General features: G+C 47.0%; 1 protein-coding gene across 2 annotated transcripts; it reads right to left on the bottom strand.

The window, feature by feature from the left end:
* Positions 1–4,478: 4,478 nt before the first annotated feature.
* Positions 4,479–9,554, bottom strand: LOC139682636 (keratin, type I cytoskeletal 15-like). Of its 2 annotated transcripts, none has more exons than XM_071577110.1 (9): positions 8,861–9,554; positions 8,689–8,771; positions 7,932–8,088; positions 7,529–7,690; positions 7,087–7,212; positions 6,655–6,881; positions 6,094–6,356; positions 5,596–5,697; positions 4,479–4,800 (listed from the first exon to the last, which is right to left on the bottom strand). In XM_071577110.1, exons 1-9 carry the CDS (start codon positions 9,476–9,478, stop codon positions 4,775–4,777), a joined length of 1,764 nt encoding a protein of 587 aa, XP_071433211.1. In that variant the 5' UTR covers positions 9,479–9,554; the 3' UTR covers positions 4,479–4,774. The 2 variants fall into 2 exon arrangements, with proteins under 2 accessions (XP_071433211.1, XP_071433210.1); XM_071577109.1 differs by having other exon boundaries at positions 6,643–6,881; positions 8,861–9,553.
* Between the last annotated feature and the right edge of the window lie 4,454 nt (positions 9,555–14,008).

Here is a 14,008-nt window from a genome sequence, read left to right as displayed (position 1 = left end):
ATTTTCACTAAAGGGCTGTTGTTCTAAAATAGGAGGAAGATCAAGGATACTTTAATCATATTATAAAGCAAACTGTAGCCTAATTAAAAGCTGTATTATTGCAGTTATCAAAAAACTGCTGTGTGGGAAGACTTTTTGTCGTTTAATATAAAGCAGCTCCCACTCTCTATTGTTAAAGTGTCATATATTACAGGTAATAAAGTAATTATATCTACTGCTCCTAAAGCAGACATCCTTGAGGTTCTAAAATAGAATCCTGAAAAAAAACCCAGTTGAAATCAGACTGTTGAGACCACAAAAGAAATGGTCCCACACTGTAGTGTTGTCCTGATCCCCAGAAGTAGCCTCAGTGAAGCGTTTCCATCCTCCCCTGGGAGGTTGGATGCTGAGCCAGTGTCTGAAGGCAGAAGTGCAAACACCAGTGCTTGTGGTTTGCTGTAGATGGACCCAAACTGTCCCAGTGTGCTCAGAGGAGGGGGCACAGGATCCCTGTGACAGTTCTGTTCTGTGGGACTGAAATGTCTTCATCTCCCTCCCTCCTCCCGTGGGGTTATGGTGTCTCTAATGCCTGTAGGGGAGGTAAGAGGTGTAGCAATCGCCCCTAAACCTGCAGGAGCAGAGGGAACACCTGCAGAACCACCATTTGTGCTCTGCTGTCCTGCTCCCAGCATCCCCAACAGCTCTTGGAGATGGGCATGCAGTGCAGTCCTTGCTTTCCTAAGGCTGCCTTGGTAGGAAGTTCAGGTTTATTTCCCATTTTCTAACCTCATCCATCGTCCTGGCCTTTGCTCTGTGCCTGTGCCAGAGTTGCTCTATTGCTTCTTAGGCAATCGCTTTCAAAAGCTCCCCGATTTTATCTTGCTATTGATCTCTCAATGGCTCAAAGATGTTGAAAGATTCTGAGCAGGTTAGTGATGGGATAATTTTCTCCTGATTCTCAGCTGGAGGCTGGTAGTGACACCCCAGCAGCATAAACAGTTTCTGCTTCTGCACAGTCTGGTTTTGGTGCAGAAAAATGGAGTTTCCTATGGGCAAAATGTTTTTTCTTTTTGGTGCTGTTTTGCCTCTGAGTCTGGGGAATGTCACTTTGTCAGTGGGGCCCTTTGTCACAAACTCTGCTGCGGTGAGTAAAATGGATCATCACATTTAAATTCCCATCACAGACTTTGGGAAAAATCCTTAGAGATACTGTCCATAGCCAGGCTAGAACAGTCTATAGGTTTGTAAGTGATAGTGAGCAAAACATTCCTTGGAATTATTAAAACAAGAGTCTCTTACTCTGTTTCTGTATTTTTTGAAAACCCACATTGTTTCCTATTTTGCTTCTCAGTGTCTTTTTCCATCTGTTCATGAAAGGGGTTTGTCCATACTGGAAAAAGGGCACTTCTTATTGCAGGTTTGGAAAATGCTTTTGAAAATCAAAGCAATGAAAGAAATGAAAGCACTGAGGGTGGAGAATTTCACTAACCTCGACATCTCATTGTAGCTCTGTATTGTTACCACTATTTATATACAAAGGCAGATCACAAATCACCGTTTTTGCCTTTAGATCTTTGGTAGCTCTCAAGTCACATATTCACAGGATGTTCCTGTTTTGTCTTTAGTACTGTTATGATTTAATTTTTGTTACTGGTTTCATCTTGGAGGTTCTATAGAAACCCTGCTGGAGGTGAGGATGGGCCATATTCCAAAATATTCCTGCAGCTGAGAGTTGCCCTTGGGATGTTTGGGTTCTGTCACAGTCACTCTGTCTCTCCAGAGTCAGACACTGAGGTGCCTGAAAAGTACAGGTGAACTGTGAGTACTTCATGCTCCTGTAAAGTTGCACACACTGAATTCCCTCCTGGCCTATTTTAATTTATTGATTACTAAGTATTTAACTGTGCAGATATTTACAAACAAGAGAAGATCTACCCTGTGCACAGGATGAAGTTTTCATTTCTGAGCTCATTTAAAGGGCCTTCAGAGACCTTTGGTCTCTGGGGCTTTCCTCTAACATGCCTGGGGGGATGTGAATTTATGGAATTACCTAAAAGCAAACGGCAGCTTTAGGACCTTCTCTCCTCTCTTTCCCATACGTGATGCACAGTTGAATCATGAATGTTTCTGTGTAGATCCAGCATCCATATGTTACATAGCACTGCTGTTTCCCAGTCAGAGCAGAGTAAGGATGTTTCTTCCCCCAGCCACGAGCACTGCACAGCCTCAGCTGCTGGAATGTTCCAGCCCTGTGCACAGCATCTCCTCAGCCCAGCACAAGGGGCAGCCCAGCTGACCTTCCTTCACTCTCATTCTGTTGTTGTTTCCCTTTCCATCAGGCCTCGTGGTTGGTGTCAGAGCAGTGACCCCCAAGCCCCAGAGTGATGACAAACTCAGAGCAGCCTGTGCTGCAAGACTGGGAGGATTTTCCAGCAGGCTGGAGCTGCTGCATTCAAAACAGACCTGGAGGAAATGTGTTCTCAGTTTTGTGCCTGTGCCTTGACAAACTGAAACATTTCCCCTTAGTTCACTGTCACTGATGCCTCAGGCAACTGCTAAAGTCTATTCTTTTCATCTGTTTAACGACCCCTTCCCATCACACTTACCAGAAATTTCTGTAAGGGTGAACCTTTCAAACTAACATCTCTCTGAGCCCAGTGTTGCCTCTCATGGCAGGGAGGGAAAGTCACTGGGCCCCTCATACTGAGCCAGGTGGGCTCTGGGAGGTGCCCAGTTCCTTCTCCCCAGCTCAGTGACATGGTGAACTCGCCGTTCTCCTTCTGCAGCCCCTGAATATGACCCGGGTAGCATCTGGCAATGAACAGGTCTGACAGTGCTCAGCAACAGAGAGGTCAGCACAGCACACACAGAGGCAGTTTGGAAATACATCTGTGCCTGCAAAGGGACACATGGACCTCTGGGGAGCTCTGGAGCCAAACACGCAGCACTGAGTGAGCACACGGAGTTTTGCCCAAGGTTGCTCTGAAGGTCTTGTTCCAACACGTCCCACAATTATCTTCTCAGAGCACTAATAGGAACACCAGATAAGGATCCGAATTGCAACACTTTGTGCTCATAAAATTAAAGCTTATTATGCTGATTAATCCCAAATGAAATGCATACAAATAACAAGTGCAAAGTTCTCCTCATTCCTCAGTATCGCTGCGGCCCCACTTTGAGCCTTCCCGAAGCTTTGACACCTGATGCTACAATGTCTGTATTTCTTACTCCTGCTTTGCAATGGTTTGGGTTTTCCAGCTCTGTTCCTTCACGTCAGCCTGTTCTCTCAGTAAGCCAGTGCCAGTGGTAACCCAGCTGCAGACTTTGTAATACAAAATGGATAAAGGAAAGAACCTTAAACTGGCATTTTCTTCAAGGGTCTTGTAAGAAACTGTGGGGCCAGAGGCCAGGGGATGGCCTGTCACTCACCCTGGGACAGCCAGGAAGCAGGCCCTGGGCAGGAACATTTTTGAGGTTAACCTGGCAGGCTCTGAGGGGAGGTGTGAGAAGCAGGGCCCCTGGATTGGGAGTATTCCTTAATTTGGGCTGTCAGTTGAGTACCCTGGACAGACAGGTCTGTCACTGCCTGCCAGAGGTGGAAAGTGAGCAGGGCAACTGGATGAAGCAGGTTCAGGGGACAGGGAGCAAATCAGGAACAAGAGTGATGTGATGGGCAAGGGGTTAAAACAAAGAAGGTGATTTTGCAACAGGTGGGAGTTGGGGTATCCTGGCAAATGATCGCCCCCATGGTGACAGGTCAGGGACATCAGCACGGGCAGGAGTCCTTCATGCAGGTGACCTGGGCCCTCAGGCCCTCAGAGACACTGGTCAGGAAAAAAAAATTCTTGCTACTGTCTTAATTTTCCAATTCTAATCACATGGCTGAGAGCCTGGCGTAGGCAACGCTGAATCACCAGCACAGCTCTGCCCGGATTCGGGCGCTCAGGATTCCCGTTCCCACGGCCTCCCACTCAGCCTGTGTTTCCCAACCTTCTTCCACGGCTGATGCCTTCCTTGGAGGGAAAAAAACAAACCTTGTGATTGTAAAATGAGAGAGAAAGACTCACAGCAGTGACATTCCTGCCTGGGTTCAAGCAGATGAGTGGACAGTGCACAGGAGGAAGGATGTATCGTGAGCAGTTGTCATGTGAGAAAACCCTCTGGGTTATTTTCAAGTGAAATTCCACATGGAGTTCATATTTTAAAGAGGTTTTCTAGGGAATAGTCATTCCCACCCTCTCATCCCTGATGGAAGTCAATAGCAGAAGTGAGTAGGTTTGTTGACTGTGAGTTTTCCCATCACAGGGCCCACCGGAGCAGTTCCCAGCAGTGTAGTCTGCAAAGCTTTGCCCAGTGAGTCTGAAATGGTCCATATGTCACTGTAAACTTTGGGTCTTACGGATAATCTGACACACAATTGTGTGTTCTACAGGTAGGGCCTGATATTTGTAACTGATTCAAACAAAAATCTCTGCTAAAGGAACTTGAACCAGACACAGTTTTCTGGTTGTGTCAGAGAGAAGCAAAGATTTATTAGCATTTATTGCACAGGAGCACCAATCACGGCAGAGAGAAACTCAGGTAACACTGATTTGGAACAGAAATACAGGTGGAAGAAGCAGACAGGACATGCAGAGAGCTCTGAGGAGCCCCTGGAGTGGGCAGTGCTGAGTAACTTGAACAAGTGTTGGCTCCTGCCTGTGGCAGAGCCGAGTTCGGCCGTGCCTGTGGTGTCTTGCTTGGTCCAAAGGCCTCACTGGGGAGGTCCTGACAGGGAACATTCTGGTCCTGCCAATCATTCCTCAGACTTTCTAAAACTCCCTGTTGAAAGATGGAAAGAAGCAAGAAATTCTTTGAAGAAGTATTACCTCATTCAGCACTTTTAACCCTGTGTTGCCCCACAAGTGTCTCCTGGGCAGTTCTCCAGGGCTGTTCCCAGCTGTCCAGAAAGGTTTGAGCAGTTTCAGGCTTATCTTTGTACCTCTGTGTGCAGCTTTAGCAATTAACTACATGGACCTGCTTCTGTGTGGGAGAGCAAATCACTTTACATTTAGAGTGACTGAGCAGTACAAATCAAATACAGATGAAGTTAAAATCTGCATTTGTGTGTGTGGATATTTGCAACAAGTGTTCCTAAGTTAGAGACAGATGACATGTAATATATTTTAATCTTGCCTACTAAACATTAATAATGGCAGTGTTGCAGGTCAGATGGGATGTTTGATCAGAGGAGTGAATTTTTACAGAGGAGTTTGCAAAGCCCATGTATCAACTTTTTAAAATAAAGTTTTCCCAAATATCATGACACAAACCCCTTCTGAATTCACTGCCTTTGCTCTCAGCATCAGAGGAGTGTGTGCACTGTTCCTGCTGTCTGCTCTGATGGCTTCAGGCCCTTTGGGCAAGAGCCAACTCTCACATCATGACTCTCAGTCTGGTGTGTTTGGGAGACAGACTGACTGAGGGGGACTGCTGAGGCCTCAAAGCAGGACCATTTTCCATCTTTTCATAAAAAATCCAAAGTGGAAGTGAACCTTTCTAAAAATTCCAACTTCCTGTTAACTTTCCCCATTTTCAGGCATTTGTCTGAGGTGCTGTCAGGACCCAGAACCTTACCCAATCTCATGTGTTTTATGGCTTCAGACACTTCCTCCATGGTTGCTCCTCTCTCCAGAGTTTTGTTCCCTTCCAGGCAGAGCTTCATGTTTTCAGCACCTCCTGGAACCACAGCCAGGAAATCACACATGGGTCAGACCTTTTGGTCACTCCCTGTCTTTTGCCACTTGAGTATTTTGCAGCCAATGCCCCTTATATTTTAAATATCTGGGTTGTTCCAAGTGTCCTACCCTGTTTTTTAACCATCCCCCCTTAACACCAGTTACATTTCTAACCACTGACTTCCCTACATCCCCTCATGCCTTCCCCTTCAGCTGAGTCTCTGTGCAAACACTGCCATGTCGATTTGTTACTGACAAAGAACAGATGTCAGAGTGGCCTTAAAACACAACTGGGAAAAAATGGCAAAATATTTCCAGGATGGAAGTTGTCATATCCTTTCCTGCTACTCAGAAAGAATCATGAATAGCAGGATGTACTTTTTTATTCCATTTTTACCTGGGCTTTCAGAAGAGTTGCCAGGCTGAGACTGGGAGGATGAAGAGCGGGAGAGGCAGGATTTGCCACCTCCTCCACCTGAAGTTTTACCACAGATTCCACCTCCTGTTCTTCCTCCACTCCCTCCTCCTCCACTTTCAGAAGAGGAAGATCTTCCATAGGATCCTCCAGTTCTTCCTTCACTGCTTCCTCCTCCACTGCTTCCTCCTCCATGACCTCCTCCTCCTCCTGAAGATCCACCACCAGCTCCTTCCTCTGAATGGCTGTAAGGAGGAAGAGTCTTGTTATCTCCTTCTTACCTTTCATTTTCCCAGATAATGGCACTTCCTCATGATGCTTGGGGGAAGAAATGGCAAATTATAATTCTAAATACTTTTGTAAAAGTACAGCTTTGCAGCTGCCAGCTCAGATTTGGATTCCCTGTGAATTCCTGTGGTTGTAGTAAATGTGTTGATGGTTAATCAGTCACATCAGTTCCTAAGATAAACATCACTGCTTTCCTCCTCCCCTCATTGTAGTAATGGCAAGTTAATTAATTGATGTCATTACCTAATTCTGTACCTCAGGCCGTGCTGCCCCTTCTCCAGCAGGGCCCGGTACTGCTGGATCTCCTGCTCCAGGCGGCTCTTGATGCCCAGCAGCATCTTGTACTCCTCGTTCTGGCTCTCCATCTCGCAGCGGATGCTGGCCAGCTCCTCCTCCAGGGGCCCGATCATGCCCTGCAGCTGCTGCAGCTGCACGTTATAGCGGCACTCCGTGTCCTCCAGGCTGGACTGCAAAGACTCCATCTGCAGAGGGAAAGCAACATGCAGTGTTGGTGGGACAGTGGCAGGATCAGATCGTTCCTGTGCCCCAAATGAGAAACATCTCACGTGGTGTCAGGGGCACCAAGCATCCTCACTGGCTGTTGTGCCAGCCACAGCCAACCTCCTGCCCTTCCAGCAACCCCTGAGTTCTCTGTGTGTCCAAGGACCAGGAGCAATCATTACCCACCAGACTGATCTGCGACTGCATCTCAATTTCCAGGCTCTGAAATTCACGTCTCAGCTCAGAGATCTTTTTGTTGCTTGATTCCACTTCCTGGCCACTTGAGTGGACTTGCTGACTGACTTCCTCCATCTGCAAAATTAATGTACAGAATTGGAGTTTCTGAGTTTTACTTACAATGTCAACATGGCAGTTTATCCTGGGACCATCTGGAACAGTTTTTGGGGCATGCTTGGAGCCACAGCCCATAGTGGCAGCAGCAAATAACTCAGGTGCAAACTCAAAGTTTTGCCAGAGCAGTTCAAGCACCCTTGTGATTTTCTTCATTTTGATCAAAGGGATTCTATCATTATTTCCTAAAAGCAATGGATGCTGTCTCATTCCGTACAGGAAGTTCCTACCAAAAGTTGGTGGTTTTGACATGAACATTCCAACTGCCACAATTTACCTTGGTTTCATACCACTTCTCAACCTCTGCACGGTTCTTCTGAATAATGGCTTCGTATTCTTGTCTCAGGTCATTGAGTTTTTTCAGCAGATCCTCTCCTGGAGCAGAGTTCACCTTCACATTCACATCCCCACCAGACTGGGATTGCAGCTGCTTCATTTCCTGCAGAGAAAACCCAGGCCCAGGACAATGGACACAAACAGAGCCTTTCAACAACATACATTTGTATATTCTGGTGGGGTTTGTGTTGCAGTTACAGTCATTGCTTGTTGAGGGGCTGAGCTCAGGGCACCCTGGCACAGCCTGGCCCTGCCCCTGGGTGGGTTTTTCATGCACAGGATTTCACCTGCAGCACCTCCCCACACCTCCACTTTGTGGGGTTTGTTGGTTTTTTTGCTCTTACCTCCTCGTGGTTCTTCTTGAGGTCGATGATCTCCTCCTTCAGAGACTCAAACTGCATCTCTAGGTCGGACCTGCCCAGGGTCAGGCTGTCCAGGAGGGGCCTCAGGCTGTTCAGATCAGCCTCCACGTTCTGCCGCAGCCCATACTCGGTCTCGTACCTGTGCCAGGGACGTGCAGAGAGCTCAGCCCTGCTCCTGCCATCCCAGTCCTCCTGCTGACTGGTTTTTTATGGAATGGTTCACCTATTCCAGTATCAGTGTCTGCTTTTGTGTCTGTACTTTGGAACATGTAGCATCTCCCAACCAGCAGAATGAGGAAATCCTCAGACAGTATTTAATATTTAACATGAATATTACCTAATAACATAAAGTTATTATTCTTTATACTTAATACATTTAAAGTGTAATATTAATACTGAACTTTAATATTAAAATGTATTCTGTGATCTCTTTCATCATCTCTTTTACCTGCAACTTTGTGCAGATTCCATCTATCTGCTTCACTTTCAGTGACAGAAAATTACTATTCTTATTTCCTTAAAAACAAAACTTTTTGTAAGCTCTGGCTCTGCAGTTTTAGGCAGCATTCTAGAAATTTTGAAAATTTGAAGTTTCACAAATTATTTCAGTTGTGCAGCCTGAGAACCAGAATGAATCCAAGTCCCTGTGGATGGATCTTCGTTTATGGACTAAATTTATGAAGTTCAGGAAAGCAGGAGGAAGGAAGTCAGTGTCTGGAAAAGAGGAATATATATTTACTTTATTCTAAAGTCTTCTGCAGTCATCTTTGTGTTATCCAGGTCCAAAAGCACCTTGTGGGTTTCCACAGATGCAGCCACAATCTAGAAGAGAAACAGCATGTTGGGAAGACATTCCCTGAGAACCTCTCAGTCTCCCAGTGCTTAAACTTCTCCAGCAAAGAACATCCTACCTGGTTTTGGAGTTCTTCAATTTGTCCATAATACTGGCTGTAGTCCTTTGGGCCAGTAGGACCTTGCTTCTGGTACCACTCCCTGATCAATTGTTCAAGCTGAGCATTTTCCCTTTCCAGATTCCTGACGGTCTCCATGTAGGAAGCCAGGCGCTCATTGAGGCTCTGCATGGTCAGCTTCTCGTCGTTGGAGAGGATTCCCACGTTCCCTCCATGAAAGCCAAAGCTGCCACCGCTGAAAGCAGCACCCCCTCCACCAAAGCATCCTCCATAACCAGCACCAAACCCACTGCCCCCTGACCTGAAGCCTGTTCCCATTCCTGCTCCACAGTATCCCCCACCCATCGCTCCTCCGCAGCTGTGGCTGCTCATCCCTCCTCCGTAGCTACTGCGCCTGATGCTCCCATACCCACCAGCTCCCCCACCACAGCTGCTCCGGGAGCTTCCTCTGCCACAACTGCTGCCAGAAAACCTGCCCCCAGCGCTGCTCCTGGAGGAGATTCCCCTCGAGGAGGCCGAGGAATGTGAGCTGCCCCCTCCGCTGCCCCCTCCGCCAGCACCGCCACCGCCGCTCCCTCGCAGGCAGCTTTTCAGGGGCTGCTTCGAGCCACAACTCATGGTGGCAGCAGCAGATAACTCAGGTGAAAACTCAAGGCTGGTCTTACAGTTGTCCTGGAATCAGAGCTCCACATTCCACTGGCCTCCTCTGCATTTATACCTGAGACAGAGGGTGTCGCCATGGGAGGGAGTACCCGTTTTCCATGTGTACCTGCAAGCCATAATTTGCCAAAGGGACATGCTTGGCAGTGTCAGGAAGCTTAACCTTTCCTCTAAGTGTTTGTGACCATTTGTTTATTAATGCAGAACGTGTAATTTCTGTTGGGTGGCTCTGAATTAGGGAGATCTTTGGGCAGATCTAGTGCACTGACTTACAGTCATCCGAAAGAAACTCATCCCACTCACCTTGTCCTGGTCACATCCCTCTCAACACAACAACTCTCTGCCACAACACAGGGCAGTGATGGATGTTCCTGTTTCTATTCTAATGCTCAGATATTTGTCAATGAATTCTGGCTGGGTTTTTTATAGTTAACTGATATTTTCATAGGTTTATATTTATCCTTTGCTCCTTGTTTCTAGTCCTTTATTGCTTTATGCCTTTGGAAAGCCTGTCACAGGATGTGTGTTGTAAATACAATGAACCACTCTGACTTCCTTGTAATATCCCATAAAAACTCAGAGAACATTGGCAATTGTCACGTGTCAGCAATTATTCTGATCACACCTCAACAACTGTGTTTTATAAATAACAATTTAATTATGGAAAATGGCATTATAACAATGGCAGAACAGCTCTGTGTCAGGCTGCGAGAATGGAAGTGTGGCAGGTTGTGTCAGGGAATAGCCCTTCATGTGCTTGGACCAAATGCAGGTACAGGATGGTCAAGAGACCTGGGAAATTGTCCTGGCCCTGGGCTGGTCTTTCCTGACATTGCTGGGATTGTCAGAGATCATGTTCTCGCTCCTGAAGAGAACTCACAATTTCATCTGGATGTTGTCCCCACGCAGTGCAAATACAAACAAACTTGGAGGAGAGGGGTGAAGTTGCTGGTTTGGGGATTAAGTCAATAAACCACATCAAATAGCATTTTTTCCTTCAGATTTATTTTCCATCCACAGACACAGCATAACCAAAAGCAGGAAATACTTTCTATCTTGCCCAAGATAAGATCATATCTTTGCCCAATATTTGTGAGGTCTCCCAGCACCCTGAACGTCAGACAGTGACATTTCTCCCCTGGGTGCCTCTCACCCCCGTCCTCCTGCCAGGCACGTGTGTCCTCAGCAGATCCCAGTCTGCCACCTGTCACACCTCAGAGTGGAACTCCTTGTGTGACACCCTGTATTGATTTGGGATATTACTGTTTTCTCACTCAGCCTTTGTGCTGTTGGTTGTTGCTAATTGAGAGGTTTGTTTATGGCTTTACAGCAGGTGGTTGTGGAAACAGCTTTTTGTGAAGGCGCCTCCCAGCACTCCCTGGCCCACACAGCAGGACACACCTCACGTTCCATCCTCTGCTCCACTTCATCTCTGAAACGTCCAAGGAGCAAGGTCTCCCCTGGATTGTAGGAATTTACATGGTTCATTACAACATTTGATGTAGTACGGGGGGTAATTTTGGCTCATTACAGTGAGAAACCCTTTTCTCTCAGAGTAAACAAAATTCTCTTGTGTACTTCCAGCTGCTCTGGCTCATGGAGCCATTTGATTCTGTCCTGTCTAACTGTTGCTTCCAGCTGCTGACAGCCCTGATACATAGGGTACAAATCTGTGTTCTCTGTATAATTCTGCAGAAGGGTTTTGTTTTGTTTTTTTTTTTTTTTTTTAACTGGAAAGGTGTTTATTACATCTTTTGTATCAGTCATTCCTTTCAGGTGGGCCAAGCTTCCCATCTTCCCTTTACAGAACATGTTTGGATGGTTTGAATATCAGTGAGGATGCTGGTGTGCAACTTAAAAGCTTTATGTTTAATACATGAAATGAAGATTTAATGCTATTTTCCCCCTAGAATTTGTGCTGGCAACATCCCTCAGGAGTGAAGCTTAGCTCCTTAAAACTGAAGAACCCTGATGACTGGAAATCCTGGCCAGGATTAGAGATAGAAGTTACTGAACAAATGCTTCCTGAAAGGAATGCTTTAGTACAGAGATGCTGTAAGGTAGAAGCTGGTTTATGAGGTGGTAATTTCCTTATGTCTCATAGGATCGTCCAGGCCCTTGCAACACATTTTGCTTCCTGGGTGATCTTAGATAATGTTTCCAGCAAAATCTAGAGATGCTGCTGAAGTGCAGCTGGAGGGCTGGGAAATCTTAGCATTGCAATAAACTCTGCAGGAACTGGAAGGATCCCCAGTGAAATGGGACAGCAAAACATTCTGTAATCTGGGGCTGAGACTGCTCAGTGTAGCAGAGCCAAAATTTGGTCAGAGTCAAAATAGGGGGGTGGGGGCGGAGGAAGAGGAGGAGGAGGAAGATGCCTTGGAGGCAGGTGGCCCCACAGTTGTTTGCAATGAGGCCTCTTCCTTTTCCTGTGATGAAACTGTTCCCAGCTCCTGCCCAAGGAGGAGGGTGGACTATTTAAGTCTGAAGGGCTCACCTGGCACTTCGATGGCAGAATTCCTGAGTGCTCCACACAACCCAGATGTGCGTTGGCTGAAGCAGAGCTGGGGAGGATGGAGCCTTTTCCTTTGGGTGTGTGGCAGCAGGAGGGGGTGAGGCTGCCACGGGGCCGTGGTGGGCTGGGGGACAGCCCAGGCTGGGGGGTGGGTGGGCACAGCTGGCTCCTCTCAGCCCCCTGGCACCACCTTTCCCAGCTCCACATTCATGCCCTCCCCACACTGATGTGTTTGGGACAAACCACTGGGGTTGCTGAGCACATCTGGGGGCATCCCTGGGCTGGTGCCCACCCTTTCTGGGGCTTCAGAGAGATCATTTTTCATCCTTTCTCCTTCTGGTCAGGTCTTACGAAAATTCAATTTGCTTGTGTTGCTACACAGGGAAAAACTACAAAATATCTACCTGGGGAGTATGACTCATTCTTATAATTATATGCTGTAAACTACCTCCCATTATATTATCATCAGACAGTTTTATTATCACCAGATAATCCTGTAGGATTTCTCCATAGTGGAGAAGAAAGCCAGGCCCTGCAGTGTGACTGTTGCAGGGTGAGCACTGCTCTTGTTTGCACGCTGCTCTTCCTCCCAGTGAGGCTCAGCTGCCCCACACTTAGCACGAAACTGTTCTCCCCTCCCCTAAAATCAAAACGAGGAGGGGTTTTCCCTCTTCCTAATAAAAAGCTCAGTGTTTGAAAACTGGAAAATGTGATTTAGGGGTCAAATGTGTTCATTATTTTAATAAGTGGATTAGCTGAGGGTTCTAAGTTAAAAGTAATTCCCAACTTACAATTCCCAATTGTTCACTCTGTAGTGAGGACAGAATGTGCTTTGGATCTTTTTCCCCCACTAACTCAGCTGAGGGTGCCTGGCAGCAGTTCTATCCAGAAATATTTGGGGTTGAAAATGTTGTCAGCTCCAACAGTTTCTAGTGACATATATGATTTTCTCTAAATGCATTTTTGTCATTAGAAATTATTCTGTGGAAAGATGGAGCTCTGTTCTTCTCCTGGCAGGGGGCTTCTCACCAGTGAGCTTTGGTTCATTCCCACAAGCCAAACCACAGTGTGGCTCTAGAGCTCAGTGAAATTCTGTGAACACCATCTGCAAGTGGTGGCCTTGGCAGTGCTGGAGAAGGGCTGGACTCGAGGATCTCAGAGGGCTTTTGTGATTCCCTGATGCCAAAACATATTTAGGCTTTTTTTTTTTTAAGTGAAGGGTTTTAAAATATCTGTTTTGAAGTGAGAAAGTCCCCACCTCTCTCACTCTCTTCTGCAACACAGGGTGTAAGTCCTGGCACCCACCCACACCCCACAGTGTGTGGGCACAGGGAATATCCCTGGAACTGCCCCTGTTGTGTCCAGTGCTCCACACACAGCACGTTCCCAGTGGTCAGTCACAGCTGGACTCAGCATGGGGAGTCCACGTGCTGCCCCCCAGGGCAGGCAGTCAGGAGTGCCCCATCCAGCACATCCCTCCTTTAGGAGAAGACAATTCCTGCCTCCCTTCTGCCTGATCTGTTACTCACTCACTATTGCAGAGCTGAGCAGTGATGAAACCTTAAAAGGCACCTTCAAAAGCTCCACCACCCAACCAAGTGATGGTGGTTGTGATAGGAACAGCAATTAGGTGAGTCAGAGTCATAAAAGACTTTCAGAGCACAAACCTTTTGGTTGGGAACTGCTTCATTTTGGGTCTAAGCAGCCCTTGGCTCAGCTGGCTCTGGGGTCTCAGATGATACTGCTCCACTGGCAAGACCCTTAGCAAAGGGTCAGTACAGCACATTTACAACTCCTGTGTAGACCCTGAGTTTCGCTGTGCTCCCACCTAACAACACCATGCAAAATATTCCAGTGCTGTTGGAAAACATAAACAGGTATTAGCAAATCTGTGAGTGAGTTTCAGCCTGGCATCTGCCCCACACACCCCCACACGGGACAACACCTGGGGGGAACAGGAGGACACCTGGGGT

This window comes from Pithys albifrons, chromosome 25 (genome assembly GCF_047495875.1).
Source record: "Pithys albifrons albifrons isolate INPA30051 chromosome 25, PitAlb_v1, whole genome shotgun sequence".
NCBI classification, from domain to species: Eukaryota; Metazoa; Chordata; class Aves; order Passeriformes; family Thamnophilidae; genus Pithys; species Pithys albifrons.
Note: the sequence above shows the minus strand (reverse complement) of the source record. Positions and strands in the feature narration are given on the sequence as shown.

Bases quoted from the DNA above. Each gene is read 5' to 3' on its own strand.
- LOC139682636 (XM_071577109.1), bottom strand. From the start codon at position 9,478: ATGAGTTGTGGCTCGAAGCAGCCCCTGAAAAGCTGCCTGCGAGGGAGC. The intron at 8,772-8,860 runs GTAGGATGTTCT...TTTCTCTTCTAG, and splicing joins TTGAAGAACTCCAAAACCAG to ATTGTGGCTGCATCTGTGGA. The intron at 6,882-7,086 runs GTGGGTAATGAT...TTCCCTCTGCAG, and splicing joins TGCAGTCGCAGATCAGTCTG to ATGGAGTCTTTGCAGTCCAG.